Source organism: Balearica regulorum, chromosome 25, assembly GCF_011004875.1.
Source record: "Balearica regulorum gibbericeps isolate bBalReg1 chromosome 25, bBalReg1.pri, whole genome shotgun sequence".
Taxonomy (NCBI): Eukaryota; Metazoa; Chordata; class Aves; order Gruiformes; family Gruidae; genus Balearica; species Balearica regulorum.
Genome location: NC_046208.1, coordinates 5,563,906 through 5,591,721, shown reverse-complemented (window position 1 = coordinate 5,591,721; position 27,816 = coordinate 5,563,906). Strand labels below are relative to the sequence as shown.

The 27,816-nt window shown below is 51.2% G+C and overlaps 1 protein-coding gene across 7 annotated transcripts; it reads left to right on the top strand.

The window, feature by feature from the left end:
- The first annotated feature begins 1,249 nt into the window (after nucleotides 1-1,249).
- On the top strand, nucleotides 1,250-26,679 carry FKBP5 (FKBP prolyl isomerase 5). 7 transcript variants are annotated; one of them, XM_075776139.1, is made up of 13 exons: nucleotides 7,259-7,313; nucleotides 8,047-8,141; nucleotides 11,361-11,564; nucleotides 12,884-13,012; nucleotides 14,013-14,157; nucleotides 14,399-14,541; nucleotides 15,412-15,526; nucleotides 20,561-20,717; nucleotides 21,235-21,325; nucleotides 22,269-22,352; nucleotides 22,903-23,088; nucleotides 24,873-25,112; nucleotides 26,288-26,679. In XM_075776139.1, exons 3-13 carry the CDS (start codon nucleotides 11,517-11,519, stop codon nucleotides 26,393-26,395), a joined length of 1,446 nt encoding a protein of 481 aa, XP_075632254.1. In that variant the 5' UTR covers nucleotides 7,259-7,313; nucleotides 8,047-8,141; nucleotides 11,361-11,516; the 3' UTR covers nucleotides 26,396-26,679. The 7 variants fall into 7 exon arrangements, with proteins under 7 accessions (XP_075632252.1, XP_075632251.1, XP_075632254.1 ...); XM_075776137.1 differs by lacking the exons at nucleotides 7,259-7,313; nucleotides 8,047-8,141; nucleotides 11,361-11,564 and adding an exon at nucleotides 1,250-1,337 and having other exon boundaries at nucleotides 24,873-25,168; XM_075776136.1 differs by lacking the exons at nucleotides 7,259-7,313; nucleotides 8,047-8,141; nucleotides 11,361-11,564 and adding an exon at nucleotides 1,254-1,337.
- Nucleotides 26,680-27,816: the final 1,137 nt, after the last annotated feature.

Sequence of the window (27,816 nt, the reverse complement as noted above, 5' to 3'; positions counted from 1 at the left end):
GGCGCAGGTTGGGAGCCCTGGGCCCCAGCGCCAACACAAGCCTGGTAAAAACAAACACTTTATAAAAATACTCAGAGACGCCGCATTTTAAATCTGCCCTGTGATCCACCCCCCTGTGCTGCTGCCGATGAAAAAAAACCCTTGAAAAATGGAGGGGAAAAAAAGCAAAAATAACCAGGAGTGGATACTTCAGGGTTTTACAGGTAGAGTTTAGCTTTTTCTGCCCCTCTCGGCTCAGGTGCTGCAATTAACTGAACACGCACAAGCAGCGATCGGCCGTTTAATTGCAAACGTACGTTATTTCTAATCTCGGGGGGGTATTTTGAGACAGCTCTTAACAAAAACCTTAGTTCCTTCGTACTGAACAGGAACGTTTCTGTGTGTCCCAGCAGCCAGCGCGTCCTCCAAACCCGAGCTCCCCTGCCCCGGCTGCGGGAGATTGTTATTTGCTTTCGAGTGCCGTATTTTCCTAACAAACCCCAAGGACGTTGCACAGGTTGGGGGACCCGTCGGGTGCTGCACGGGGCTGGTGGATCCTCTGGGCCGCGGTGCCCTTGAGCGGGGTTGCACAAAAAATCCCACCCCCCCCCCCCCCGCCAGAGACACTGCGAAGGGCTGGGGGAACCCTGGAGCGCTGCGTGGGGCCGGCCTGGGGGAACCCTGGAGCCCTGCGTGGGGCCGGCCTGGGGGAACCCTGGAGCCCTGCGTGGGGCCGGCCTGGGGGAACCCTGGAGCCCTGCGTGGGGCCGGCACCCCCCCGCCCCGCGGCACTGTCCTGGGCCGAGCACCTCCCCGGGGCGCTCACGGGGCTGACGCGCACCCACGCACACCCCCGCACACCCACGCACACCCCCGCACACCCCCGCACACCCACGCGCACCCCCAGGGCGTTACACGGGGCCAGGAACCCCCCCGCTCCGGGGCACTGCACGGGGCTGGGGCCCCCTCCGGAGCCTTGTACGGAGCCCGGCCCCCCTGGGGACATCGCAGGGGGCCAAACATCCCCCCAGGGGCGTTACACTGGGCCGGCTCCCTCCCCCCCCCCGCCCCCGGGTCCTGCCCGGGTTCGCTGCCGGTGCCCCCGGCAAGTGCGGGGCAGGACGGAACGGGCCGGCCACTAGCGGAGGGGAGAACGTTCTCATTTGCATACCGGCGCCACCTGAACCAATGAGAAGGCGTAGCGGGTGTCGTCGCCGAGACGGGCAGGCGGAACGGCCAATGGGACGCGGGTGGAGGGGCGGGGCGCGGCGCGGCGGCCGGGGAGACTCGGCCGGCTCGGGCGCGCGGTGGCACTCGGGGCCGGGCGGCGGCGGAGCGCGGGGAGGCGCCGGCTGCAGGTGGGTCCCTGCGTGGGGCCGGGGTGAGTCCTGCGTGGGACTGGGGGCGGCTGCGTGGGGCCGGGGGGGCGCTCGGGGGTGCCTTGCGTGAGGTTGGGGGGGTCTGGGGTGCCCTGCGTGAAGTCTGTGTAGGGCTGGAGGAATACCGGGGGTCTGAGAGGGGTTGGGGGGGGGATAGCGTGGGGTGGTGTGCGCTTGGAAGGAGGCGTGCGTGGGGCCGTGTGGTGAGCACTGGGGTCTTGCCTAGGGCTGGGGACTCGTGTGGGGAAGGGGCCGGTGCTCCCTGGTATTACCGCGGCGTGGGATGGGGGTCCCTGCCCTAGCGCGGGGGGTGTCCGAGGGGAGGTGATAGGTACCAGAGCGTGGCTGGGGCCGGTGGGATGCTCCGGAATGGGCGTGGGGGACAAGGTGGCGTTGGCAGGATGGAGTCGTGCTGGGCAGGGGTCGGGTCCTGCCGTTTGTGCCATCGACTCCTGTCCTCAGCTAGAAGGTTTCCTCTGATGCCACCTACCAAAAATACCCTATAGGGTGTGTGCGTACATGTAGAGTTTCCTTGGCAGTAGGTGTAAATGATAGCACGAGGTAAATGTGAATATTTTTTAAGCTTTAAATAAATATAAGCTATTTTTCCCTCTTCTCTGGGCACAAAATCTCTTTTAAAGCTTCCGTTTTTTAAAATGCACATTTGAGTGAGCTTGCTTTTATTAGGAAAGAGTATTTTACACGATGAGCTATAGGAGTTTGTGGGGGATACATCTATCATCATCGTGTTCCTGGATGGTGGTTTCCGGCCAAGGCTCCAGTGCTGCAGCTGTGTTACTGTCCTTGCTGTGCTGTCGTGCTGAGTAAATGGGACTGTGCTGCTGCCGATGTAAAAAAAAAAACCAAACCTTGAAAAATGGGGAAAGAAAAAAAAAAAGGGCAAAAAACCCCAACAAACCAGGAGTGGATACTTTAGGGTTTTACAGGTAGAGTTTAAATCTTGTCTCTCCATAACGAGCTATTAAACTTTTGAGGTGTATTTGGGGTATCACTGGGGTTTTAAATCCAGCCTGGAAACTGGAATTACAAGTTAAAACAAAAAAAAAAAATGGAAGGTACAAATTGCTCCTTCCTTTAAAATATGCAGAAGTCGCATCCTTCCTGCCCCATGAAGGATGGGGGAGAAAATCATTAAATCTGTCCGTCAGAGCCTATATCTGGCTTTTATAGGCTGTTTTCCCGGAGGTGTGGTGGGTTTGGGTCAGAAAGCCATGCTGCGACTTGGCGATGCTCAGGTTTTGTTTCCAACCTGGTACCCTAGAGATGGGACAGACAGCTGCAGGGGGACACGCAAATGCTACCAAAGCAGAGGGAACGACAGCCACCACTGGCAAGGGGTTAACCAGGAGCGTGAGGCTGGGCAGGAATAATTTTCCAGTGGTGCTGAGAGTTTTGTAGCCCAAAGGTGGGATGCTGGGGTCCATCAGTGGGATGCTAGTCCTTGGTGAGATGCTGGTCCTCATCCCCGTGGCGTGATGGGTGATGACAGCAACGTGCGATGCAAGAGGAGAAGGGTGATGGTGCGATGGAGCTGGGTGCTCACGGGAACCAGAGGTGATGGGGTGCTGGTGGAGGAAGGGGTGGCCAGGGGGAATTTGGGGTGATGAAGCAGGCGGGGTTTGTGCTGGAGAAGGTGTGCAATGGTGTGAGGGGAAAAAAAGCAGATTTCTAGGGAGTTGATGGAAAAGTTATTGCTTCTGCTAAAACTTGCTGAGAGGGATGATGGCACGTGGTGTCTCTTGTAGTTTTTGGACTTGGAGGATGGAGCGGGACCGGTGCTGGAGCAGGTTCAGGGAGGGGGAAGGCTGGCGTGATGCAGGCTGCTTGCGATGCCCATCCTGCCTGGAGCAGAGGTGTCTGCTGAGATGACAGCTTATGCAATTTTTTTCTTCTTTTTTTTTAAAAAAAAAGCAAATAATCATAGCTTCCCAAGGCTGTATTTGCCCAGCGCACGCTTGAATTATATTGAGGTCCTTTCCCAGTGCTGTTAAAGCATCTCCCTGCTGTGATGAGCCAGAAAATAAGGACGATTCCTAAGTAAAAATCAAACAGTGTCCTTCAGGAACATCACTGCTGTGTAATTAGGTGTGTTTTAATTACCGGCTTGCAGAAGGAGAAAGTTTGCTGTAAGGCTGGAGATGGTTCCCCGGGCTGACTCAGGAGGAAAAATATTCTGTAAAGTATTTGGAGAATAATTTGTTCTTGGTTATTTATACTTTTATACTATTTAATATTTTATTTTATATTTGCTCTCATACGTATTTATATAAAGTTGTTACAACCCCTTGAGGGAGCTGCGGAGCTTGTACCGATCTCATGCATATTGCAGGGAAAGAATAAATTACTTAGCAAAGTTTTTTTTTATTTTAATGCTGTATGTTTGTGGGCATAAAGAAATGGCCACGACTGCTCTAATGTATGAGTCGTTCATGTAACTTGTTTGTCGTGGAGCCGACAAACTTTTTTCATAATCAGTAACTGTGATTAAAATAAGGATTTCTGATTTTGCAAGTGAGTGTTTTGGAAAAATTAGGAAAATAGTAGTGAAGTAACTGTCAGAAGTGAAGAGGTGGGATGATGAGGGACTGCAATTAAATAATCTTCTGCCTGTGAGGCCCCGTCTTCATAAATAGTAGTATTGCTCTTGGAAAATTAACCTCATTAAAAGTATTCCCATTTCAAGTACTTCTTGATTTATGTTGTATTTAATCACTTAATTCAATAAAACGAGCTCTCGGAGGCACTGCCTCACAAATAGCATCATCTCTGGGATGCGACCCCTGTCCTGGCAAGGAGCCCTGGTGGGATGCAGGCTCCTTCCCCATCCTCGAGCAATGCACACGTGTGCGCGCACACATGTTCATGTGCACATTTCCACTCCTCTGGGCTGGTGGGGATGAGGGTCACCCAGCAGCGGTCCAGCGTGATCCCCAAAGCCACAGCATCCTCGGCAACCTCCTGACTACACCCCCCCCCCCGCCCCGGGGCTGAGCCCCCTGCACCTTGCAGCATACCCCAGCGATGTCAGTGGCAGTCCTGGTCCCCATCTGTTGGTTTGTCCTCTCCGAAAACAAAATCCTGATTTGGCACAGAAACAGGCTGACATTTCATAACATGCTGGGAATTGCCATTTGCCCGATATAATTTAGCATTTATAGACCATTAGTGCACATGTGGCTTCAAAAAAGGTCTCAGGCACCGGGTTATTTCTGGGTACGCAGCACTGCTGGTGGCAATGCTGGATGCCAAGTTGGGGATCCCCCTTGGAATTTGGCACCAGGGCTCTCAAGACACTGGTGAGCCCTTGTGTGTGGGGAATAAGTGATTAAATACAGTATTTCCACTGTCGGGGGGTTGCTGTGGTTTAGGGTCACCTGGCTGAAAGTTTGCTGGAGAAACCCCTAAATCTGTTGCAAGCAATGAGATGCTTTTAGAAATTTAAAAAAAAAAAAAAAATAATCCAAGTTTAATTGTCGGATTTATTCTGGAGAAAAGGCTAAATTAGAACAGAATTGGCGAACAAGGCATTGCTGGTTTATTCCCATTTTGTATTTATTTTAGTTCCCCCAAGCTGTCTCTTAAAACTGAATTTGCTCGGTGTTGGAGTAGCTGCTGTCAGGAGAATGCTCTGAGCTGCCCGTGGAGGGATCCAGCTTTACCGGGGTGCACTATGCAGGGAGGGGAACTTCATGTTTAATAGCCAGAGGTGGATTATTTCTTTACAGTGTCCCAAAAAGCCTAGCTGGGTCTGTTCTCCCTGGTTGTTTTGACCAGGGGAGAAGACACAATGAAAGCAGTCTGCTCATTTTTGATGGCAAAAAACCCAGTTAGAGGGTGCCAAGGAGTGGGTAGTGGGATGTCAAGTACTTTCTCGCTTTTTAAAGATGGTTTATATAACCTGCTTGGCTATATTATTATATTTTTTTCCTCCAGTTATATAATCATAATTTATGAAAGCATTAGGAAATTGCATTCCCTGCTGTTACGTGAGCGTCTGTATATAATGGCCTCGGAGCTTGCTAGGATGCTGCTCAACCCTGCTGCTAGCCATCTACCGAGAAGCTCAGGCAGATGTGGAACAGCTATTTATACACTTACTATTACTATTTTTTATTTTGGGGTTTTTTTGGGGTTTTTTACCATCATCTGAGGCTGTGTCAGCCCCTCCAGGAGCGGGATGGGTGCAGGCTGGTGCCTCTCCCTGCTGATGGAGAGCAGAGGCTTTGCTGCTGGCTCCAGCATTCCTGTTTTTTCTAGTATTTTCAAGATGTGCCACTTGTGGCAGGGGCTTGTTGTGATTTTTGTGGTGGGAGCAGCTGAAATCCTTGCTGGGGCCAGGGACAGCTTCCAGGGCAGGCAGGATACGAGCTGCAGAGCATCAGTGTGTAAAACCCTCCACCGCATCTCGTCCCTGGCACCTTCTCCCCTTAGAAGAGCAACAACCCATAAATATGTATAGCTTTTGCTTTCCCCAGTATATGTTTGTCTTTTGGAATAAAAGGGGGTGGTGGTGGTGGTGTTATTTTTCTTTTTTTTTTTTCCAATTTCACTGTGTCTCTGGGTACCCATACCGGAGAGGATGAACCACGAGCTGCTGATGGGATGCTTGCAAGAGGGTCGAGTCCGAAGGAACTTCATCCCTGTGATTTCTTATTCTGAAGCAACCTGGAAAAAACACCAAGCAAGCATTTGCTCCCTGGTGCCTTGCTAGATAATCAGCAAAAGAGCCACATTATTTTTAATGGGTTTATATTGTAAATTGGGGGGGGGGGTGGGAAACCCACACCTTTCTGAAAGTCTTTTTCATGTTGCTGGTGTGGGTGCGCTCGCCTTGCTCCCGGGGGATGCAGACAGGCTGAACCCATCTTGCTTTCTGTTGAAATATTTATTCTGGCCGGGAGCAGCAAGCCATCCTGCTCACTTGTTCCTCTCGCTGCAGCTGAAACTTGAGGGCAGCCTCTTACTCAACATATTATTAAAAAAAAAAAAATTAGTTATGACTTGTGTCTTAACTAAAACCACTTCAGAAGCTTAATAATACTATCTAGGCAAAACGATTAAGCAAGTGTGATGGGAAAACATACTATTGTATTTTTAGCTGCATGCAGTAGTTTCCTTCTCTCTCCCTTCGTTATTCTCTTAATTGCTTAAAAACCTCCCTTAGCTGCTGTAGCACCGATATGCTCTGGTCTTAGGGAGGTGGATCAGGGTAATGGCATCCACATCGCTCTCCAGGGCATCCCACGCCAGGAGGCAATGTGAGGCCGTGGAGCGGGTGGCACCGAGATGCTCGGGGGGTTTTCGAGGTCTCCGTGGGCAGAAGGAGTTAATCCTGGAGCAGCAGCTGGCTGTGGATACAGGAGACCGGGGTGTTTGCTTTGGTCCCCCATGAGTCACAGTTCACGCTGTACGTGATGAAGGTTCATCAGGGTGCTGAGCAATTAAAGCAGCTCTGTTTGCGTTTTGTTTTTTTGTTTGAATAAAAGTTGTCGTGACTGGCCAGCCGGGATGTTAGCTGCTTGCACAACGTGCACACTAGGAAGTAAATCAATCCATGTGAGTCTTACTCAGCTAGTGAAAACTTAAATGTATGGCTTCCCCATTTATTTTAAAGGAGGGGGGGGAAGTCAAGTGGCCAGGATTTAAAAAAGAAAAAAGTTAACTTTTAATTCGGGCTGTGATGTATGTGAGAAATGGCACTCGATGTCTGGGTGCATCTTTATGTGTTGGGGTGGAGCTGCCTTGTCAGGCTTAAGAAGGTCGTATTTTCTTAGAAATCCCAATTTTAATTTATTACCGACTCAAACGCTGTCTCCCTGGGTCTCTGTTCTGCAGACTGGCGTTGCAAGCGTCTTAAACACCTTTGTCCGGGGAAAATAGCTGCTCTGGTCTTCCCCTCTCCTGCTGCACGGGGCCGGTTCGCTCAGTAGGCAGGTATTGTATTAGGAAAAAATAGTTTTCACGATCAAGGGGGAAGTGAAACAATGGTGGGATGGTGGAGAGAGCCCAGCTGCTGCACTAATTGGGTTGTTCTTCATTATCTGTCAGTGGGTGTGCTGGGGATGGAGGGTGGAGGTGTGGCCCCGTGCTGCTGCCTGCCTTGAGGGCCGGGATTTGGGGCGATGCCGTCTGAGATTTGGGGCCCTGCGTCTTCCCCCTGTGCATTTTAGACTTGCTGTTTTTTAGCCTGACCTTTGCATTTTAAAGAAACTCCCTCCCGTGTTGCAATCCGAAACTTTTAGGGCTGTTGTGGTGCTGTGGAAGTGAAAGCGCTTCGTGCTAAGTGGGTCTTAAAAAATAAGCCCCAGAGCAGTCAGCTCTTTTTTTTCCATCCTGCTAATTTTCATCTTGACTTTCAGCAATGGTCGATAAAAAAAATTGGACAGAATATAGGTTCCCCCCCCCCTTTTTTTTTTTTTAATATTTTTTTTAATTTAAAGCTGATGTTAAGGTGCTAAATGCTGTTTTATGGAAACAGCAAGTCAAAGCACCTTCCCATGGCTGTGGGGAGCAGAGGAGCTCTCACAGGAGATTTTGTCCATGGTCTGTAGCTTAAAACCACCATCTCAGTTCTCACTTCTTCTTAAATGCTGTTTTAGAATAAAGCACATGTGGGTTTTTAATTTTATTATTTTATTTTTAATTTTGATTTTCCTCTTCTTACCAGTTATTTGTGTAAAACCCCCACTGTGTCTCTGAGTGGGCACCTCGCCAGACCCCCCTGGACCTTCAAACCTTGTCCAGCGATCGCATGGTGGCAAGGTGAGACCCCTCAAAACCCTCCCCAGCCTTTCTCCCTCCCCCCCCTCCTCTTTCCCCTCCTGCGAGCCTCTGGGACGGATCTGCGATGTGAAGTTTCCATTTGGAGCTGGCAAATTCCTGGTATGCCGATTTCTAGGAAACGTGGCTTGGGATCGTGTGCTTGGTGAAACCCTAGCATGTGTGATACCTGTCTGTCCTCAGCCTGGGGTTGGACATCTGCATCCCATTCTTCGCTCTGAATTTTCTCCAGGCTGGAAGATAGAAACATCCGTGCAGAGAGGGGATTGTAAAAATAAATGGCTTGTTTTTATGGCATGGATTTCTGTGCAGCGTGTGCTGGTGTTGTACGGCATGCATCCTCCTGGAGCAGCATTTTTGTGGCAAAGATCATTGTTTGAATGGCATGTGCAAAGGGGAAAGGGCTTTGAGATGCTACCGTTGCATTTCACAGCTCCTTGTTTTTCCAGAAGCGTGTGTCTGGCACCACTTGCAGAGAGCCTGAAAAATGTATGGAGCTCTGAGGATAACAAAGGCGGGGAAGACACCAGCCACTGCATAGCTTAAAAAGGAAAAAAAAAAAAAAAAGCCTTTTGTCATACCTGCTTGTAAAAAAATAGACAAAAAAAGTGTAGAATGCATTTCTCTGAAGCAACAGCTGAATTACTGTCTGCTTCTATGGGAGTGCTAAAATCAGGGTCAAAGCTGTAGCACTGCCCAGCTGTATGGGGGAGTTCTCTGCCTGGGCACCCTGTGCCTGCTGTGGGTGCTTTAATTGCTCGTGGGCATCGATTGCAGCTTTGTTTCTCGTGAGCGTTGATCCCAGTGATACTGCTCTCCATCTGGAGGAGGCCAAAACACTATTTGCAACTGCTCGTGGCAGTGTGCAGGACAGCATTTGGGGAAACAGCGGATTTTAAAGGAGGAAAGATGTAGCTGTTGTTGCTTTTGAGCAATTCAAGGAGTTTTAATTCATTTAGCAGGACTGAGAACAGGCGTGCTTTGGTGCCCGTGGGTCAGGATGTGCTAGTCCAAGTGAAGCACACATCGTGCACGTGCAGGAGTCTACTGAACTCATGAGCCTTCTTGTTTGTTCAGCTAGAAGCTCTTTAATGTATTTCATGTTAATTAATGCTGAAATAGTTGCACTTGAAGGGGAGATTGTGTCCAGATGTCAAAACCTCTGTATTTTAAAGCTTGTTTATTATAGCTCTTAAATTACAGTTTAAACAGCTATGTTGAATTTTCAGATCATCTAGTAGAGCGGGGACTGATTGAAAACAACCAAGTGAAAACCCCAAACCCTTTCCTTTACTTCTGAGGAATACCTTTGCCCTTTTGCCAGGCCTGGGGAGGGTGGAGGTGGCAGCTCTGGGTCCCTATGGCTGCAAGGCAGCCCTGCACTGCGCCACGAGCACCCGATTGGTGGCTGGAGGTACAGACCAGGACCCAGTGTTAGGCTCAGAGCTTGAGCAGTGGAGTGTTTTGGGGTTTACAGGCTCCCACGAGGGACTTTGCATCGGGACAGGAAGAATCAAGCTGTGCAAAACCACTCCAAACCATGCAAAACTGCCCCATCATCCACGTGCACCTTTTCTGGGGCGTGCTCTGGATTTCTTTAATCACCTCCCTTTACTTTTATTCTCTGTGCATGGAAATCCCTTCCCTCTTGGTGGCCTTTCAGCAGCGCCCTTATGCCTTGCCAGATCGCTGCACCTTTTGGCGGAGGAGGACCCCCACCTGGGGGGGGGGGTTTAACCCTTCCCCACCCTCTCTCCTCCTCCCGCCATCCGTATTTACAGCCCAGGGAAACGAAGCAGTGTGGGAGGAGGACGGTTTAACCTGGCTTCATTTACAGACTTACGACATTAAGCTTGTGGGTAACAACAAGGGGAGAGCGGGGTCTGCTTGGGGTGTCAGAAATACCCAGAGGCTTTTGCACAGTGTAATTAATTCCCTCCCTGTGTCCGGAGCACACGCGGTCCTGCAGCGAGAAGATTCGGGCTCTGACACCTCAGCAAGCTTGCACGGCTCTCGGTGACAGTCCCCAGCTCCCTGGCATTTAAATCTCAGGGAGTAGCAGATTCCTTTTTCCCCTAGAACTGTTTGTTTCAAATTAATTGGGATTTTGGACCCCAGCCAACCTCCTTCTGCTGCTCCAAACCGGAGATAAGTGGGAGCAGCGCAGTCTTTTCTCTAACCTAGTTGGAGCTGTTTTCGCTGGACAGAGAAGTCTCGAACTCTTTCATAACATGGACCACATCTTAATAGCTGGTCTTGTGGGCTCCATCCCTCCCACCGCTTCTGACGCAGAGCATCTCCCCTCCCGCTCGCCTTGGCCAGTTTCCCTGGATGACTCCACTAATTGCTTACGTAGAAAAATAATGAGAAGGATGCGTATGATATATTTTTAGATGTCTCTTGGTGGCATTTAGCAACCGGCGAGCCGGAGCCAGCACCTCCCCATGCGTCTTCAGCATCCCAGCAGTGGCTGCTTGGTGGAGCTCAGGAGGTTCTGCCCCAGGAGGTGGCACTTCTGCAAGCTGCTCCCGTTTCCAGGCTCCTCCTGGTCCTTAAGAAATGGGTTATGGATTCTATGTCCCTGGTGCTGCACAGGATCTGTGCCAGGACGCCCTGAGCCAGTGCATGGTGCCGGCAGCATGCCTGTGCCGTGATGGGCACCGCCACCTTCTTGCTTATCTCCCAAGAGGATAGCCATGGTGGTGGCAGGGCAGCATGGACCATGGTGGCTTGGAGACCATCTCAGCACCTGAATCATAGAATTACAGAATAGTTTGGGTTGGAAGAGACCTTTAAAGGCCATCTAATCCAACCCCCCTGCCATGAGCAGGGGCATCCTCAACTAGATGAGGTTGCTCAGAGCCCTGTCCAACCTGACCTTGGATGTTTCCAGGGATGGGGCATCTACCACCTCTCTGAGCAACCTGTGCCAGTGTTTCACTACTCTCATTGTGAAAAATTTCTTCCAAAGTAACCGATGGCATGTTTTTCAATGTATAAATACCTATGAGGTGATAAGTCTCACCTTCGAAGTTGCTTTTTTTTTAGTGTCGTCTTTTAGGTGTTCCCACCTGAAACCTCAGCAGGGCAGGGGAAAGGGATCAGATGCAAAATCTCATTAAATATTACTCAAAAATTGTGATCATTGAGCATTGCAGCAAGTAGTTCCCTTATTTTTTCTATTTGCTTCTTCCATTGCAGGGTTCTTTGTGTCTCGGTGGCTTCCTGTGCCAGGGGGGCCAGACTCCAGCTCTTCCCCTTCCACCCGGGTGCGAGGAGCACAATTCTTCTTGCAGCACGACTTATCTGCCCTTGGAGCTGAAAACATCCTTTCTTCGCTCTTTGTGAATCCCCCGAATGAATGATTTCTTCTGCTGGTTAACGTCAGCTTCCACACCAAAGACTGTGGGAAAGTTTCGCAATTAGAGAGACTTTAATAGATCTGGTTTATGTCTTAAAAAACCCATCGCTTTCTAATTCTCCATCACATGTTTCCTTAATTACGTGTCATGCAGCAGTGCGGCTACCAAAATAGCCTTACGGTCTGAAGGAAATCATCAGGAAATACGTTTTTTAAACTGTAGGCAATTCTCCTTTTCCCAGGCACCATCAGGAAAAGTCTGCATTTGACAAAAAACTTGGCTTTTCTGGCACCTTGTCTGCTTGCACGATGACGTTGGGAGCGTGGTGCTGCAGCAGTTTGCCCCAACCTCCCCCAATTTCTTAAAGTCTTGCTGTGACTTTTCTCTTTATCCACCCAAATAGTTGGGATTCTTTTGGTGTTGGATTTGCTTTAGTTTTTGGAGAAGGTGCTTGCTGTGTGTTCAGCTCTTTCCATGCTGGGTGATGCTTTGCTTGCCTGAGACTTGGAGCCTTTGCTCTCTTTTTGGGGTGTTCTTGGTGGGCAACAGAAAGTGAGATTTGCCTGGGGTTGAGGTGCTGCTTTTCAAATAATAGAGTATCTGACAAATAGGTAATTCCTTGTGGAAAATAATCTTGAACTGTATGAAATAACTCAAAAGGCAAATGCTAGCCTAGCACACGTATTTCTAGCACCCGTACCCAAGGGGTGCCCACCTCTACGTGAGGGCAGGTGAAACTGCGGCCATCAGCCCTCTGCTGCTCGCCTGTGAGCACTTTGTCTTTCCTGGCTTTGCCGCTGCCCTCAATGTCTGTCAATGTAGGTGCTTCAGTGCTAGTCCTGCGTCAAAATGGATGCTTGGTAGAGCATCACCACAGAAGATGCCAGTGGTGTGGGTGCAGCATCCCAAGATGAGTTTCCATGTTTTGCCTGGTGTCAGGGGTTGGTTGGCTGGCATGAGCGTTACCCGCTGGTGCGTTTTTGGGTAAAACTCTTGCTGGGGGAGCCTGCTGGGGCAATGCCAGGGGTGCAGACCTAGGGAGGCAGAAGATGAAGGCTGGGGATTTTGGTGAGCATCCCCATCGCTGTGGCCAGACAGAGCATTGGGGCTGTCCCCTATATCCCCTGTCCCCGGGTGGTGAGGACTGCCGGTGTTGCACACCAGGGTTTCCTGTGCCCTGTGGTTCAGCAGAGCCTGGGTGGCCTCTGGGAAGGGATTTTCCGCTCTGCATGCTTGAAATGGCTCAAAGCTTCCTGCCCTGGCCCGCAGTAGAGCGAGCTGCTTATTTTCTTTAACCCTTTCCTCTTACACCACCTCCTGTGGTCCTGCCAGGCTGATGGGGTGCGCCCTGTGTCTCCCCAGGTCCAGGGCTTATGCAAGGAGACCATGACCACTGATGAGGCCACCAAGAGCGAAGGCGAGGTGCAGGCGGCAGCTCTTGCTGAGCGCGGGGAGGACATCACGCCAGCTCGAGACCGAGGGGTCCTGAAGGTGAAGGGGGCTGCCAGGAGGGTCTTGCCTTTCTTTCTGCATTTTGGGGTGCGTGGTCATGTTGGTGGGGTGCATCCCCAGCACTTGCCATGTAGGGCTTCCAGGGCTGTAGGACTGATTTTTTTTTTTTTTTAATTTGAAAGCAAAGGAGATGAGCATCAGCTGGAATAAAGAAGGATGGAGTGGTGTTGAGACTGATGGATTCAGGCTGCTCAATGAATTTCGATGCTATTGTGTTCCTAATCAGTTTATTAGCTGTAAATCCACAAAGCATTTTTGTGTGTGAATCACAGACATTAGAAAGAGCACATTACTGAGGTCATGCTGTCTGCCGCACAACTCCTTTTTGATATTCAGGGCCGTTTCTGGATAGTTCTGCTCCCCGGCGTTTGCTCTTCTCCAGTTGAACAGGACCTTTCCTCTAAGAATAGCATCCTCCCCTGCTCCATCCTCAGCTTGAGAACTGCTTGTTCCAGGCTGTAGCATTAAAAAAAAAAAAAAAAAAAAGTGTTGACAAGAAGCGAGTAGTGAAATGACACGCCCCTGCGAGTAAAATGCATACAGACAGAAAGCGAGCGTAATTGCATTCGCTTCAGGTTTCGAACCGCAGTGTTTATCCAGACACCTCCGCAAAGTGCAGGCAGGTCTCTCTGCTCCCAGCCCTGTCTTGCTCTGTCACTGTGGCTCCGGTTTGGGATTTATTTTTTAGGGGCTGATGAGAGGACAATTTGAATGACTCCCCCTCGAGCCTTCCTTTGGTTTAGAGCAGCACTAGGATGTATGTGCATGCGTGTATGTATATATATTTTTATATATATGCATGCGTGTGTATATATATTTTGATATATATGCGTGTGTGCATATATAAAAATGCGCGTGTGTGTACATATAAAAATACATATATGTGTATGTATATATCTGTATCTATCTATATTTCCCTCCATATGCATCCTTAGCTGTCCTATGGCCTCCCTTCTCATGGGTGGTTTCTCTCTCTCAGATCATTAAACGACCCGGGAGCAAAGATGAATCCCCCATGATTGGGGACAAGGTTTATGTCCACTACAAAGGCAAACTGGCCAACGGTAAAAAATTTGACTCCAGCCGTGATCGGAACGAGCCCTTCATCTTCAGCCTGGGCAAGGGTGAGCCAGTCCGGGGCGTCCATCCATGGCAGTCCTCAAGGATGGGATGATCCCGGGGGGAGGTGGGATGGTCCTGGGAGGGGTGGGACCCTGTGTAGGACAGACAGACGGTGTCAGCCCTGTCTTAAGTGACTTCTGACGGTGGTGGTTTTTGGGGGGTGCCATCCTCACAGCACCCGGACTGGGTTTTTTTCTGGGCTGCCAGATGGTCCCTCCTGCCTGACATCTGCCTCTCTCCTAGGCCAGGTAATCAAGGCATGGGACATCGGGGTGGCTACCATGAAGAAGGGTGAGATCTGCTACTTGCTCTGCAAACCTGAGTATGCGTACGGCTCTGCTGGCAGCGCTCCCAAAATCCCCTCCAATGCCACCCTCTTTTTTGAGGCAAGTAATGCCATTGAGCCAGTGCGTGAATGAGCTCGCTTGCTCCCTTTCTGCCTTGCCAGCCAGCTCAGAAATAAAAAAAAACAAAACCCAAACCAAACCAACAAAAAACCCAGCTTGGATTCCTGAAACGTGTCCCTCTGCTCCAGGAACTGCTGCCAGGGTTTTCTCAGAAATGTGTTTCTGAGCTGGGAGGCTGGGACTCAAACTCTGGTTGGGGAGAGCCCTGGTGCCGGGGGGGGGGGGGGGGGGGGGCAGGGAGCAGGCAGATTCCTGGTTTAAAAATGCACATGGGAAGGAGAAAGCGGCTGGGAAATGCCTCCGGGTGCTAAAAACCGATTAGTGCTGCAGGGCAGTAGGAAAGCCAAGGTTTTGGCACAGTGCATTCCCTGTACAGGGCTCGTCAGGACAAGGCGGTGGGGTGGGAGGAATGGGTCTGTCCTAAATTAAGGCTTAGTCCTTCCAAGTTGAGTGGGGACTAAGCCGTGGGTCGGAGCTGGTCTCGCTGGAAAATGAAGGGGAAACTCCTGCCCACACTGGTCCCAGGCAGCTTTCATAGCATCTTCCAGCACCAGCCGTGTTGTACCCTTACAGGCTTAATAAACTTATTTTTACTGTTACTTTGTGTTACACTTCAGGTACTGGATGTGTCCCAATTTCTAATAAATTGGGTGTATTATGCTGTGGCTTGGAGCTGGCTTTTATGGGCAACTTCTTGTCAGCTGAATGGAGAATTAGCTGGTTTGGCTCTCCAGCTGGAGGATGAACTGCTGCTTTGTGGCTTTTCTGGTGTTTTTCTCCTCTCCTCCTCCCCTCCCTGAGCTCTGCCCACCTTTTCTTTTCTTTTCTTTTTTTTTTTTTTTTTTTTAGGTTGAGCTGCTTGACTTCAAAGGCGAGGACTTGTTTGAGGATGGAGGGATAATCCGGAGGATCAAACGGAAGGGAGAAGGTTACTCCAACCCTAATGAAGGTGCTACGGTGGAAAGTGAGTGCTGGTCCCTCTGCAAGGGAGGCTGGGGGGGGGTGAGCCTGCCCAGAGCAGCCCCGCTTTCCTCTCCCTAACAAGGAGCTGCTGGCACTGTATAGGTTGTACGTGGCCATGCATCACAGTGGGATGCAGTTACATCCATCCGGAGTCCGGACGGGATAGGGAGGGACTGGGAGGGCAGCGGTTCAGTGCCTGCCTGGGGATGTTCCTTCGAGCTCTCCTTGGCATGACCCCGGCACTGGCTCTGCCAGAGCTGCCGGCCAGGAGGGTTGACTGGAAAACCTCAGGCCGCGGGAACAGCCAGCTGATGGTGGAGCGACCACTTGAATATAGCCTGCGCTCTGTTTTCTTAGTCATGTCAGCAAACGCATCCCTGCGAGCCCTGGTGCTGCTCAGCCTGCTGCCAGGGGGAGGATGGAGGGAGCAAATCCCCACAGGGTTTTGAGGCTCTGCCATCTCCTCCGATCCTTTTGTATCCATCGTGCTGTCCAAGCCACTCCAGGATGCGCCGGCTGCTGAAAGCCCCAGCTCTGCCTTGCCGCGAAAGCATCGGTAGCCAGGATATCCTCCATCGATGGCATCCTTGCTAAGCGTTTCGGGCACTGATGCAGGCACTCGGCAGTTTCTTTGGCCTCCTTATTCCAACGTTGATCAATCTTTTTGGTGGGTTTTATTGCATTTGCTGCAGAATGGAGCCGTTTCTTTTCCTTCCCCTGCGGCCAGAGGGATGTTGTTGATGGGGGGTGGAGGAAATTAATAACAGAGGGTTTGCTGAGGTCAGGATGGTCTCAGCTGATGCTGGAGGATGAGGAGCTTGGGTCCCGTCGGGCTCTCCCTGTTCTGGTCACGTTTCTGGAGCAGACGTTTCGCAGGGCTGAATGGAAGAAGCCAGGCTTATTTTTTCTTTCCCAAGAACTACTCGGCCACAGGCACGGAGCTCTCTCCATACGGGAGGCATTTGCTTTCTTTCCTCCCTTTCAGAGCTCCTGTATGCAAAGATTAACTCCCTTTAGGAAAGGAGAAATTGGATCTGAGCTGTGACAGCTCATAAAGTTCACCGCCTTGAATGGCTGGTTCTTCTAACGAGGCTTTTTTTAAGGAAAAATGAGTTTTTGACTCATACTCAACTGTCTGCCTCTCCCGTGGTGAGCATCATAGCTGGGGACCAGCCATGAGCTGAGCTTCAAGCTGCCTCTGCTACTCCAGGAGTTAAACTTAAAAGACTAAATATAACTGAAATCATCACAGATCCAGCGTTCCTCTCTATTTTGACTAGGTCTGAGGGCGTTACAGGCAGGGCCGTGCCCAGTGCAGAGGACGGGGAGAGCCCTGGTCCCTCTATGGTTGTTCCCTTGGCAGCTCGAGGTTCTTTTGAATGTGATGATGCTTTAATGGCTCAGGAGGGGGCTGAGGCAGGGACAGGGGAGGCACCAGCCAGGAATCATCTCTCTTGAAGGACCTAAGGAGCCAAATAACAAGGCTCATTGTATGCCTGATGCCCCCCCCAAAGCCTAGTGCTGCTTTACCTATTTGAAACGAAAGCATCCATCAGAGCAAACACTGTGTGTGAGCACACGTGTGGTCAGAATAATGGAGATTAATGCTCTCCAAGACAGTCTTGCATAATCACAGACTCATAGAATGGTTTGGGTTGGAAGGGACCTCAAAGATCATCTAGTTCCAACCCCCCTGCCACGGGCAGGGACACCCTCCACTAGCCCAGGTTGCCCAAACCCCCATCCAACCTGGCCTTGACCACTTCCAGGGATGGGGCCTCCACAACCTCTCTGGGCAACCTGTGCCAGGGCCTCAGCACCCTCACAGTAAAGAATTTCTTTCTAACATCTAATCTAAATCGACCCTCCTTCAGCTTAAACCCATTCCCCCTTGTCCTGTCACTACACTCCCTGATAAAACAGTCCCTCACCATCTTTCCTGTAGGCCCCTTCAGGGACTGGAAGGCCGCAATTAGATCTCCCCGGAGCTGCCTTTTCTCCAGGCTGAACAACCCCAACTCTCTCAGCCTGTCCTCATAGCAGAGGTGCTCCAGCCCTCTGATCAGCTTCGTGGCCTCCTCTGGACTCACTCCAACAGCTCCGTGTCTCTCCTGTCCTGGGGCCCCCAGAGCTGGACGCAGCACTGCAGGGGGGTCTCAGCAGAGCGGAGTAGAGGGGCAGGATCCCCTCCCTCGACCTGCTGGTCAGGGCTCTTTGGATGCAGCCCAGGACACGGTTGGCTTTCTGGGCTGCAAGCGCACACTGCCGGCTCATGGTGAGCTTCTCATCAATCAACACCCCCAAGTCCTTCTCCTCGGGGCTGCTCTCAATCCATTCCTCAATCCACCATAACTGGTGTTGCTTGCGCACTCAGAGATTAGGAACGTGGCGCTCATCCCACCGGCAACCCACCTGCCATGCCAGCTGCAGCCAGCCGCTCCTGCGGCATGTAATTCATTTGGACCTACGTATCCCTATACATCCCTATACATCTAGGGGCCAGAGACCCTTAAATATATCCCTGTGAGAGAGGATGAGGAGAAACAGCACCAGGCAGCCTTGCAGTGAGCATTTTGGGTGCAAATAAACTTTTTTTTAAAAAAAAATAAAAATCAAATGCCGTGCTATTTATGACGGGCACTGTGCTGGGCATGGAGTAGCCCTGGGGACGGCATGGCAGCCCACCCCCAGGCAAGGCTGTACCCCCTGTGACCCAGGGAAACAGCAATGATTTATCTCAGCCATGTATTTGAGAGGTGCATTGCTGCTGGAATTAGGCTGGAAGAAACCATGTTTCCAGGAGTGAGCATCTCCAGGCTGGAGTTTTGAAAGCTTTTTTTATAGGTTTTAAGTTTTACAGAGCCTAATTTGTAGTTCTGGTCCCTAAAACCCGGGCTGCAGTTGAAATCTGGCATTCCAGCTTTTGTTACAACCTTTCCCCCCATGCCCCCCCCTTCTCCGTTTTTAATCTGAGTACAAATTGCTGTCAGCACATCAAGTTCGTGTGCCAGCCGCACTCGGTACACTCTGTTCTCAGCTCTTCAAAAACAAAATCGCTGCAGGCACTGAGAGAACAATAAGTCAGGGCTGCAACCAGAGTGATGTTCCTTCGGCGCCTTTTTTTTCCCCCTGTAATCCAAGAGCGACTGCAGCCAGCTGACCTGCTCCTGGAAACCCGAGCGGAGATTTTCCCCCCTTTACCCAGTGTATTTTATGTGCAATTAAAATAGAGTGAAACTATCCTTGAATGGAAGGATTGCAGCATTCTCCTTTGCATCCTCTTTTTAAAGTGGGATCTTCCTGTCACTGCCGCATCCCACTGGGGACAGGGGACCTGGGAGAGCAGTAGTGCTGCTTTTGAGGTCAGGGATTACAGATCCATACTTAATGGAAACATGCAGGGAGATGGCATGGTGCTGTGGGGTTGCTGGGTTACCTGTATTTTAGGCTGAATTTTGCACTTTCCTATGCTTAAGAAAATAGCCGGTTTGGTTTTGGATAGTGCAAAAGCAGAGGTCAGCCCCCGAGGAGCTGGATTTGCCTTTTGTCCTCCTCCTGAGCTGGGTGAGCACGCGCCAGCCTGAGTCTCGTAGTCACTGACGGCAGTGATGGATGCAGAATGCATTCTGGGGTGCTGGCAAGCACATGAGCATCCTCCGCTCTGCCACGCTTTGAGTCCCAGCGTGGCTTTGGTGGCAGGAAAGGTGTGGTGGGGTAGAGCTTGGTGTCCTGTCCCCACAGTGGGGAGAGCATCCTCGCGCTGTGTTACGGCTGGGAATGGGGGTCTCCCATGGTCTCGCTTAGTGTGTGCATCTCATCCCAGGGACTTTCCATAGGTCCCAGGGACTTTCCATAGGTCCTGGGGCAGGGAAGTGTCTATGGGGCAGGGACAGGCAGGTTTCCTTCAGCCCAGGCTGCAGCTCCCATACAGAGCCTGGACCCTCTTGGCTGTGTCCAGCATGTCCTCTGCTTGCACTCATGTCCTGCCACCTGGGGTGAGATGCTCAGTGCCCCGCAGTAGCTCGGGTTGCATCCTGCAGCTCTGCACAGTGCCAGAGGGGCTCTGAGAGCAGCCTGCTGCCCCAAGGGTTGTTTTCTTTCCAAGCATCCCCCCCCTCTCCTCCCTTCAGCAGCGCTGTCTCCTCTTTCTGCTTTGCAGCGAGCAAAGGTAAAGCTTGTGCCCTTCCAGGCTGCAAAGTCCTTAAGCACAGTTGTGATGCCTATCATGCATTCTTCCTCTTAAAAGATTTTTGTTTGTTTGTTTTGGCTTTTCTTAACAGTGCATAGGAGTTCCCTATGAAATTGCTTTTACTTTATACCTGCCTGCATGTGTATGCCTTGTAATCTGCAAGCAAAGTGCAAAGAACATAAAACTGTCCCCAAAGCCCGGAACATCTTCAGGTTCGAATAAATAAAGAATAATCTTGCTGTGGAAACCCAGCCAGGAGTACCAGGTGGCGAACGTACCAGGTACCCGGTGTCCACTCTGGCTGTGATTCTGCCAGTGTCTGGGGCTGGAACAGCACGGTTATTGGTTGAAGATTTAAAAAAAAAAAAAACATTTTTATCTTGTACTTTGCGTTCTTAGAGGCAGGAGAAAATAGCCTTGTTTTCGAGGTAGAAGGCAAGGCGGTATAGCACTGTATAGAAGATTTGCAATCGCCGTGATAAACTCTGTGTGGCGGTGTGCCAGGAGCAATATCCAGTTCCAGTAAGACTTGACTCGTGCAGTTGAGTATGAGGGGAACATATTAGTCATGATGTTTATTGTTGTCTGGTCCTTGGTTAGACGAGATATGCCTGTCTTGCTTTTCAGTAATGTTTCCAAGCCCTCCCCATCCCTCTCTGCTCACCAGGGGCTCCTTGGCTGCCCTTGGCCCCATGTCTTCCCCCTTCCAGGGCTGGAGGCTTTGCTTGATTTTGGGAGACATGCTTTCTAAGATACTTTATTAGATGCTTTATTTGGAACCCACTTTGCCTTGGTTTGGGTGGCTCCGGGTACGATCCTGCCCCATCCCCTCTCGCCCCCCTGCAGTTCACCTGGAGGGATTCTGCGGTGGCACCAGGTTCGACTGCAAAGATGTGAAGTTTGTCGTGGGCGAAGGGGAGGACCACGACATCCCCATCGGCATCGACAAAGCCCTGGAGAAGATGCAGAGGGGAGAGCACTGTGTTCTCTACCTCGGGCCACGGTAAGGAGCATGCCCGTGGGGATGCTGTCTAGTTTTAAGCTTCCAGCATCCAAGATTGTTTTAGCACTTGTGGAAGATGGTGGTCCCGAAAACAGGGCTCTCTAGGAGAGCCTTGAGTTAGCAATGCCAGTAGGGATGACAAGAGTGACTGGTGGCATGTAGGCAGGAATCTCGAGATGCTTTAAAAATCAGGAAAAAGGGGTTTATCTCGAGTCCTGTGGCTGAAAGGAAAATGTCTCTTTGGAAATCCCAGGGCTGGGTCCTTAAACCGTGGAGAAACCTGTATAAAAACACCAATTTAATGCATCTGGAGAAGACGATTCCCAATACATGCATTGTATATTGTCAGGTATCTTTGCTTTTGGAGAATAACGTCACCCTGGCCCCAAAATATTCGAAAGCTGCAGGCATGGAGCTGTGAAAACAGCATTAGCAACCCAGGTCTGTGTTTATGGCCAAACGCTGCTGAAATGAAGATTCCCCTCCCTTCTCTGACAGCTTTTTTCTGCCCTTCCAGGTACGGCTTTGGCGAGGCAGGGAAGCCGAAATACGGCATCCAGGCGAATGCAGAGCTGGTGTACGAGGTTACGCTGAAAAGCTTTGAAAAGGTGAGGGCAGGAGTGCGCTGGTCCCTCCCCAGGTTACAGGAATGCTGGTCCCTTTGCAGCGTCCACCCTTTGTCGCTGGTGTGGCTGCAGCCCGGCCCCTGCTGAAGTGGATACGTCATCAAGGATCTCTGTGTTCTTAATTTGTTCTCTGTTGGTTTGTTTTATTTTTCTGGCTGGGGTCCAAGGCTGGTTCTCTTATTTGTTCCTAGCCTTGTTCCTTTTGTACTTCCCCCCCCTTTCTTCCCGCCCCTTTCTTCCCGCCCCTTTCTTCCCCCCCCTTTCTTCCCCCCCTTCCTTTCTTCCCCCCCCTCCTTTCTTCCCCCCCCTTCCTTTCTTCCCTCCCCCTTTTTTTTTCCTTTTATTTCATTTTTACCCTGGGCTGCACACATAAAAGTTGGTGTGTCCGGCCAGCTGGCCCCAAGGAGTTTGGTGGGCACAGCAAACCAGCTGTGCCTGTCAGGAGTTTGGGGATGGGATGCAGGAGATGCCCATGGGATGGGGCAGGTGCTGCTATGCTGCATCCCCTGCTGGGTCCCCTCCCCACCCCATCACCCTGGCTGGGGTGGGAGCAAGATCTACTGCATCCTGTCTCTGCTGAAGGATGTCTCTCCCCACCCTCCCCTTCCCTCTTTGGGGTTTATTTTTTGTCGTGGTTTTCCATCCTCCTGGGGTTGCGGTGGACAAACCACCTTGCTCAATGCGAAGTCCCAAACCTGGCGGGGGTTTCTCTGTTGTAAAGAGCTCCAGGTCTGCACCCCCATGTGTGCTCTGGGTGTCTCTTCGTTCCCAGCCCCTCAAATTAAAAAAGCTGCCGGATCCACCCTATGTAATACGGCGCTGACGAGCCCTGCTCGTTAACAAGCAGTCCTAGAAAGCGGTGTGGTCCTGCTGCTGCGGTGGGTTGCTGTGCTCCACTGGGATTTCTCCGAGCGTTTCTTTGCAGGCCAAGGAGTCGTGGGAGATGGACACCAAAGAAAAGCTGGAGCAGGCTGCCATCGTCAAGGAGAAAGGCACGATGTACTTCAAGGTTTGTAAACTTGGGGATGGTGGAGGGGGAGCAAGGGAGCTGGAAATAAATTCAGGGTGACTGTCAGATACACAACTTGGCAGTTGTGCGTTGAAGCCATCTCCCCACAAAAAGTGCTGGGGAAGGTGACTCCTGCCCTTCCTCTGCCTTTTTCTCACTCCCTGAGTTACCTCCTCCTTTCCCAGTATTGCCTTGCCCCCATGTGCTCCCTGCGGAGCGGGACGGCAGACCGGACTCTTCCCGGGGTGGATGTGCCTAGGGCTAATGCTGAGAGGTTTTGTAGTTCTCCTTCCCAGGCTGGGGCATCCCAAATGCTCCTCTGCTCTACAGAGGAGGAACACAATCTCTGACTGCGCTTTTCGGGGGGACTGCACACCAGCAGCTCTGGCCAAGCCACAGTGTGTTTGTAGATATTCAGCATCTTCCTTCCTTCATTTATTTATTTAACATACTGCGTTAAACTCATAACCTGTTTGCAGGATGTTTCGGGAGCAGACCGAGCATTGTCGGCGCGGGTTCCTCTAGCCTCTTCTTCTTTACTCCATCCCAGGAAGGCAAATACCTGCAGGCGGTGATTCAGTATGGGAAGATTGTGTCCTGGCTGGAAATGGAGTATGGCTTGTCTGAGAAAGAGTCAAAAGCCTCCGACTCCTTCCTCCTGGCTGCCTTCCTCAACCTGGCCATGTGCTACCTGAAGCTGCGAGAGTATGCCAAAGCCGTCGAGTGCTGCGATAAGGTAGAGGTGCATGAGCCCGGGGGTTGGAGCATCCTCTCTTCTTGCATGTTTTCACTGGCAGTTTTGGGGGTTTTGAATTTCTTTTTGTATAAGAAACAAATTTTTAAATGGCAGTGGGATGGTGGCATCCCTTCTGCACCCTTGGGGTCTCCGCAGATGCTGCATCCTTGGAGACTGCAGGAGCAAAAGTGCCTTTTGGTGTTCAAAATCCACCTGGACATGCGCTTACGACAGCTTTACTTCCAAAACCAGATCTATGTGGATGAATGCTGCATGGACCAGCAGCCTTAGGGTGCTGTTTGGGTCTGCCCAGGGAGACTATTGATTCTTTTATAAAAGGCTTCGATTTAAGCATCTTTTATGTGGGAAAGATAGTAAAGCTAGTTGCCTTAATCTAAAAGGTAAATCATCTCTGAGATGCGTATGTGGCTTTTACTAAAGGAAAATAATGTCATTGCTAAAGCAGGGAGACAAAAGCACATTTAATCTGTTAGCTCCCTTGCCTCCGAGCTCAGGTTTAGCATTTACACCTGATTTCTTGTCTGTGGGTTTGTCTCCCATCGACTCTGCCACTCTTAGGGGGATTTTGAGCAAGGAGAAATAACTAAACTATATTAATGACCTGCCAGTTGCTGATGGAGATGAGTCAGTTTTTGTAGAGCAAGATGTAAGTGCTCTGGAGACTTGAAGCCACCTTGTCCTAATTTCATAGACACATAGAATGGTTTGGGTTGGAAGGGACCTCAAAGATCATCTAGTTCCAATCCCCCTGCCACGGGCAGGGACACCCTCCACTAGCCCAGGTTGCCCAAAGCCCCATCCAACCTGGCCTTGACCACTTCCAGGGATGGGGCCTCCACAACCTCTCTGGGCAACCTGTGCCAGGGCCTCACCACCCTCACAGTAAAGAATTTCTTTCTAACATCTAATCTAAATCGACCCTCCTTCAGCTTAAACCCATTCCCCCTTGTCCTGTCACTACACTCCCTGATAAAACAGTCCCTCACCATCTTTCCTGTAGGCCCCTTCAGGGACTGGAAGGCCGCAATTAGATCTCCCCGGAGCTGCCTTTTCTCCAGGCTGAACAAGCCCAACTCTCTCAGCCTGTCCTCATGGGAGAGGTGCTCCAGCCCTCTGATCAGCTTCGTGGCCTCCTCTGGACTTGCTCCAACAGCTCCGTGTCTCTCCTGTCCTGGGGCCCCCAGAGCTGGACGCAGTACTCCAGGTGGGGTCTCAGCAGAGCAGAGTAGAGGGGCAGGATCCCCTCCCTCGACCTGCTGGTCAGGGCTCTTTGGATGCAGCCCAGGACACGGTTGGCTTTCTGGGCTGCAAGCGCACACTGCCGGCTCATGGTGAGCTTCTCATCAATCAACACCCCCAAGTCCTTCTCTTCAGGGCTGCTCTCAATCCATTCCTCGCCCAGCCTGTAGTTGTGCTTGGGATTGTGCCGACCCACGTGCAGGACCTTGCACTTGGCCTTGTTGAACTTCATGCGGTTTGCACGGGCGCACCTCTCCAGCATGTCAAGGTCCCTCTGGATGGCACCCCTTCCCTCCAGCGTGTCGACCACACCACACAGCTTGGTGTCGTCAGCAGACTTGCTGAGGGTGCACTTGATCCCGCTGTCCATGTTGCCAACAAAGATGTTAAACAGTGCCGGTGCCAGTACTGACCCGTGAGGAACGCCACTCAGGGCGTTTTTCAGCAGATTTAATGAGGCTTCAACCATAGGGGAATCTTTTGGGGGATCCCCAAGTTTCTAATGGGGACTGTTGTGTTTCCAGGCACTAGGACTGGACCAGGACAATGAGAAGGGCTTGTACCGGAGGGGCGAAGCCAGGTTATTGATGAACGAGTTCGAGCTGGCAAAATGTGACTTTCAAAAAGTGCTGGAAGTGAATCCACAGAACAAAGCAGCAAAATCCCAGATCTCCGTCTGCCAGAAGAAAACAAAGGAGCACAACGAGCGGGACCGGAGGATCTATGCCAACATGTTCACAAAGTTTGCGGAGAGGGATGCAAAGGTGCGTGTTGACTGGTTTTGATCACCTAGCAGGCTGTGCTGAAAGATGCTTGACAGGTTTGTGATGAGAAGAGAAGGGTTAAAACCAATTAAGTTATAGATCAGGTTGAGGATGGAGGGATAGAGCCTGCTGCAATGGGGAGAAGTGGTATATTTCTTGGTGTCTCTTACGCAGAGGCTGCCATCAGGTGCTCAGTCATCAGCAAAAAGTATTTGCGGTGTGAGCTCCCAAGGGCTGATAATAGGGTTGGCATTTGTACTTAATTTTGCTGTTCCCAGCTAGTGACTGTTGATGACCTCCTGGTCACCAGTAATGTGAAATGTCATCCTGTCTCTGGCAAGGCCAAGGGTATTTTGAGACATGATAGTATGGATTTCCTGGACCTGGTAAGGCAATAGCCTGCTCCTCATACGAAGAGATCGCTGTCTCGTAACAGGCTCTCATCCAAAATTCCTCTGAACAAAACCCGGTGTACTGTAACAAGAGAGGACACAGCTTTGCAAGCTGTCTGCATGGGTCATTTTTAGTATAATCTCTTCTGAACTGGTGCCTGGAGGTTGAGGCTGTGGAATAAGTGGCCAGTACAGACCCTGGGGAGCAGTGTGCCGGGGTAACTGACTCGGGGTAGGGAGTGGAGCTGGCTGCTGGCACTGTGGTGCGTTAGCTCGTGCAGCCGGCTGTGATGGGGAGAGTGTGGAGCTGAGCTGGAGCAGGTGTAAGGCTTTGCCAGATCTCAGTGCTCCTTTTCTGCACGAGCTAACGCACCACAGTGCATGGCTGCACCCACGGCCAGGTGTATGGGCTGCACTATGGCTCAGTCCCTTATCTCCACTCTGCTGCTGCCTTATCTCCTTGTCCTTCTCCTCTGTGTCCCTGCATCCATCTGTCCAGGCTCGCTCTGTGTCAGTGCCCTGCTCCCGTTGAGGGGGGGTCACGTCATTCCCAGGGGAATCACATACCTTCCCCAAAAGCTTGCTGAGCCGATGAGGTTTAACCTCTGCCAGCTGCTGAGCCAAGAAAACAGGAGCCTCTGATGTAAGCTGCAGTGGTTGATAGGCTGGGGGGGGGAGCAAAGGGGGGAATTTTGCCTGCCCTGCCCAACCCAAGCATTGCTATCACCTACCTGCTACTTCCTTCTGTTTCCAAGTCGGTGTGCTTCATTTACTCTTTTGCAGGAAGCAGCTAGCAAAACCGGGGTCGAAAAAGCAGCAGAGAAAGCGGCTTGTGAAAAGGGACCGAAAACTCCCAGTGCTGAAGATGAAGAGGCTGAAGGCCATGTATGATGGAGGAGGAGAGGAAGGGAGAGCCTCCTGCCCTTGGCCCACACAGAGAAAGGTTGCTGCCAGACCTCAGGACTCGCCAGTGTTTTCTTGTAAAGCTTGTTACAGTTTGTGTGATCGTGGAAGCAAAAAGTGCCTCACAAAGAAAAACGAACCCTGTCCCACTGCCCGGGGCGTGCTTGGGGGCAGAGCAGGAGCGGTGGGACGCCGTGGGACCACCACACATGGAACAAATAGCTTTTAAACGGAGAGAAAGAAAAAAAAATAAATAAAAATTGAAACTCTTGGCTCTTGGGAGGTTTCCGTAGACAGCTTGTCCCGGCTCCCTTGGCTTTGTGTCGGCTGTCGGTGCAGCATCCCAGGTCCTCTGAGATGAGTTGGGATGTGGGAGATGCTCCTTGTACACGGCAGTGCTCCCTCTGGCTGTATCCAGCACACGACCGTGCTGTGTCACACCGGCACCGGCACCAGCACCGGGTGCCGCAGCACCTCTGCCAGCCGGAGCGCGGAGGGGAGTACTACTGGTGGGCTGCTGGAGCCCGGGGCTGGCTCACAGGGACCCAGTGCCCCAGAGCACCCGGCAGCTTGCTCAGCCATGGGTGCTCACTGGGTTGGAGGGGGGGAATTGATTTTCTCTCCTGTTGGCTTCTTGCCTGTGGCCAAAGGGGTTGTGACGTAGAGCCAGGCGTGAGGGTGAGGACCTTCATCAACCTCTGCTGCAGCCCCTCCGTGCAGGGATATAATTTGCCTTTAAAGCACTGGGTTGGTTGTTTGGGGTTTTTTTGGGGGGGTGGGGATTTTATCTTTTGAAGAACTGGTTTGTATTTCCTTGGAGAGCAAAAGCCTCCTGTCCAGCTCTGCTGCTCACAGGCACTCAATCCACAGCCTGCACCCCATCCCTGTACTCCCATCTTTAAATGGGAGTTTTATTGCTTATTTGGGATCCATTTAGGGGGTAAAGAAAAAAAAAAAAGAGCAGGTTGCCATACTGTGGTTCAGAAACCAAGTTGACTGGGTGAGAGCTGGTACCATGGGTTTACTGCTCATCACTGAGCACCTTTCCCGCAGCGCTCGCTGCTGTGGCGAGCGGGTAGCCTGGCTGTGCATGGGGTGCATTGTCCCCACACCAGTGCTACTACCACCTCGGCCGTCATCCCCCTCCATCCTAAAGGGATGCCGTCAGTACCGTGTGAGAACAGCTTTCTGGTTGTTATTTTTCCTGTCTGTTCTTTGTAATACCCCTTTTGGAACTTGAAAATAAACAACTAAAAGAAAAAAGTGCTTTCTCTCTGGATCCTGCTCAGCAAAGGGGATGGCTAGGGGGAGGATGGGCGTGCTCTCCCTTGGGTGGAGATGCTTCAGATCCAACAAGGGCTTCATTAAGGAATTATTGGTGTCCCCGAGGAAAATGCTGCCCCTTTTTA

What these genes read in the sequence shown, in the direction of transcription:
- FKBP5 (XM_075776139.1), top strand. Translation starts at nt 11,517, where the DNA reads ATGAATGATTTCTTCTGCTGGTTAACGTCAGCTTCCACACCAAAGACT. An exon ending in CATCTTCAGCCTGGGCAAGG is followed by an intron (nt 14,158 to 14,398) that starts GTGAGCCAGTCC and finishes CCTCTCTCCTAG; the next exon opens with GCCAGGTAATCAAGGCATGG. An exon ending in TGAAGGTGCTACGGTGGAAA is followed by an intron (nt 15,527 to 20,560) that starts GTGAGTGCTGGT and finishes GCCCCCCTGCAG; the next exon opens with TTCACCTGGAGGGATTCTGC.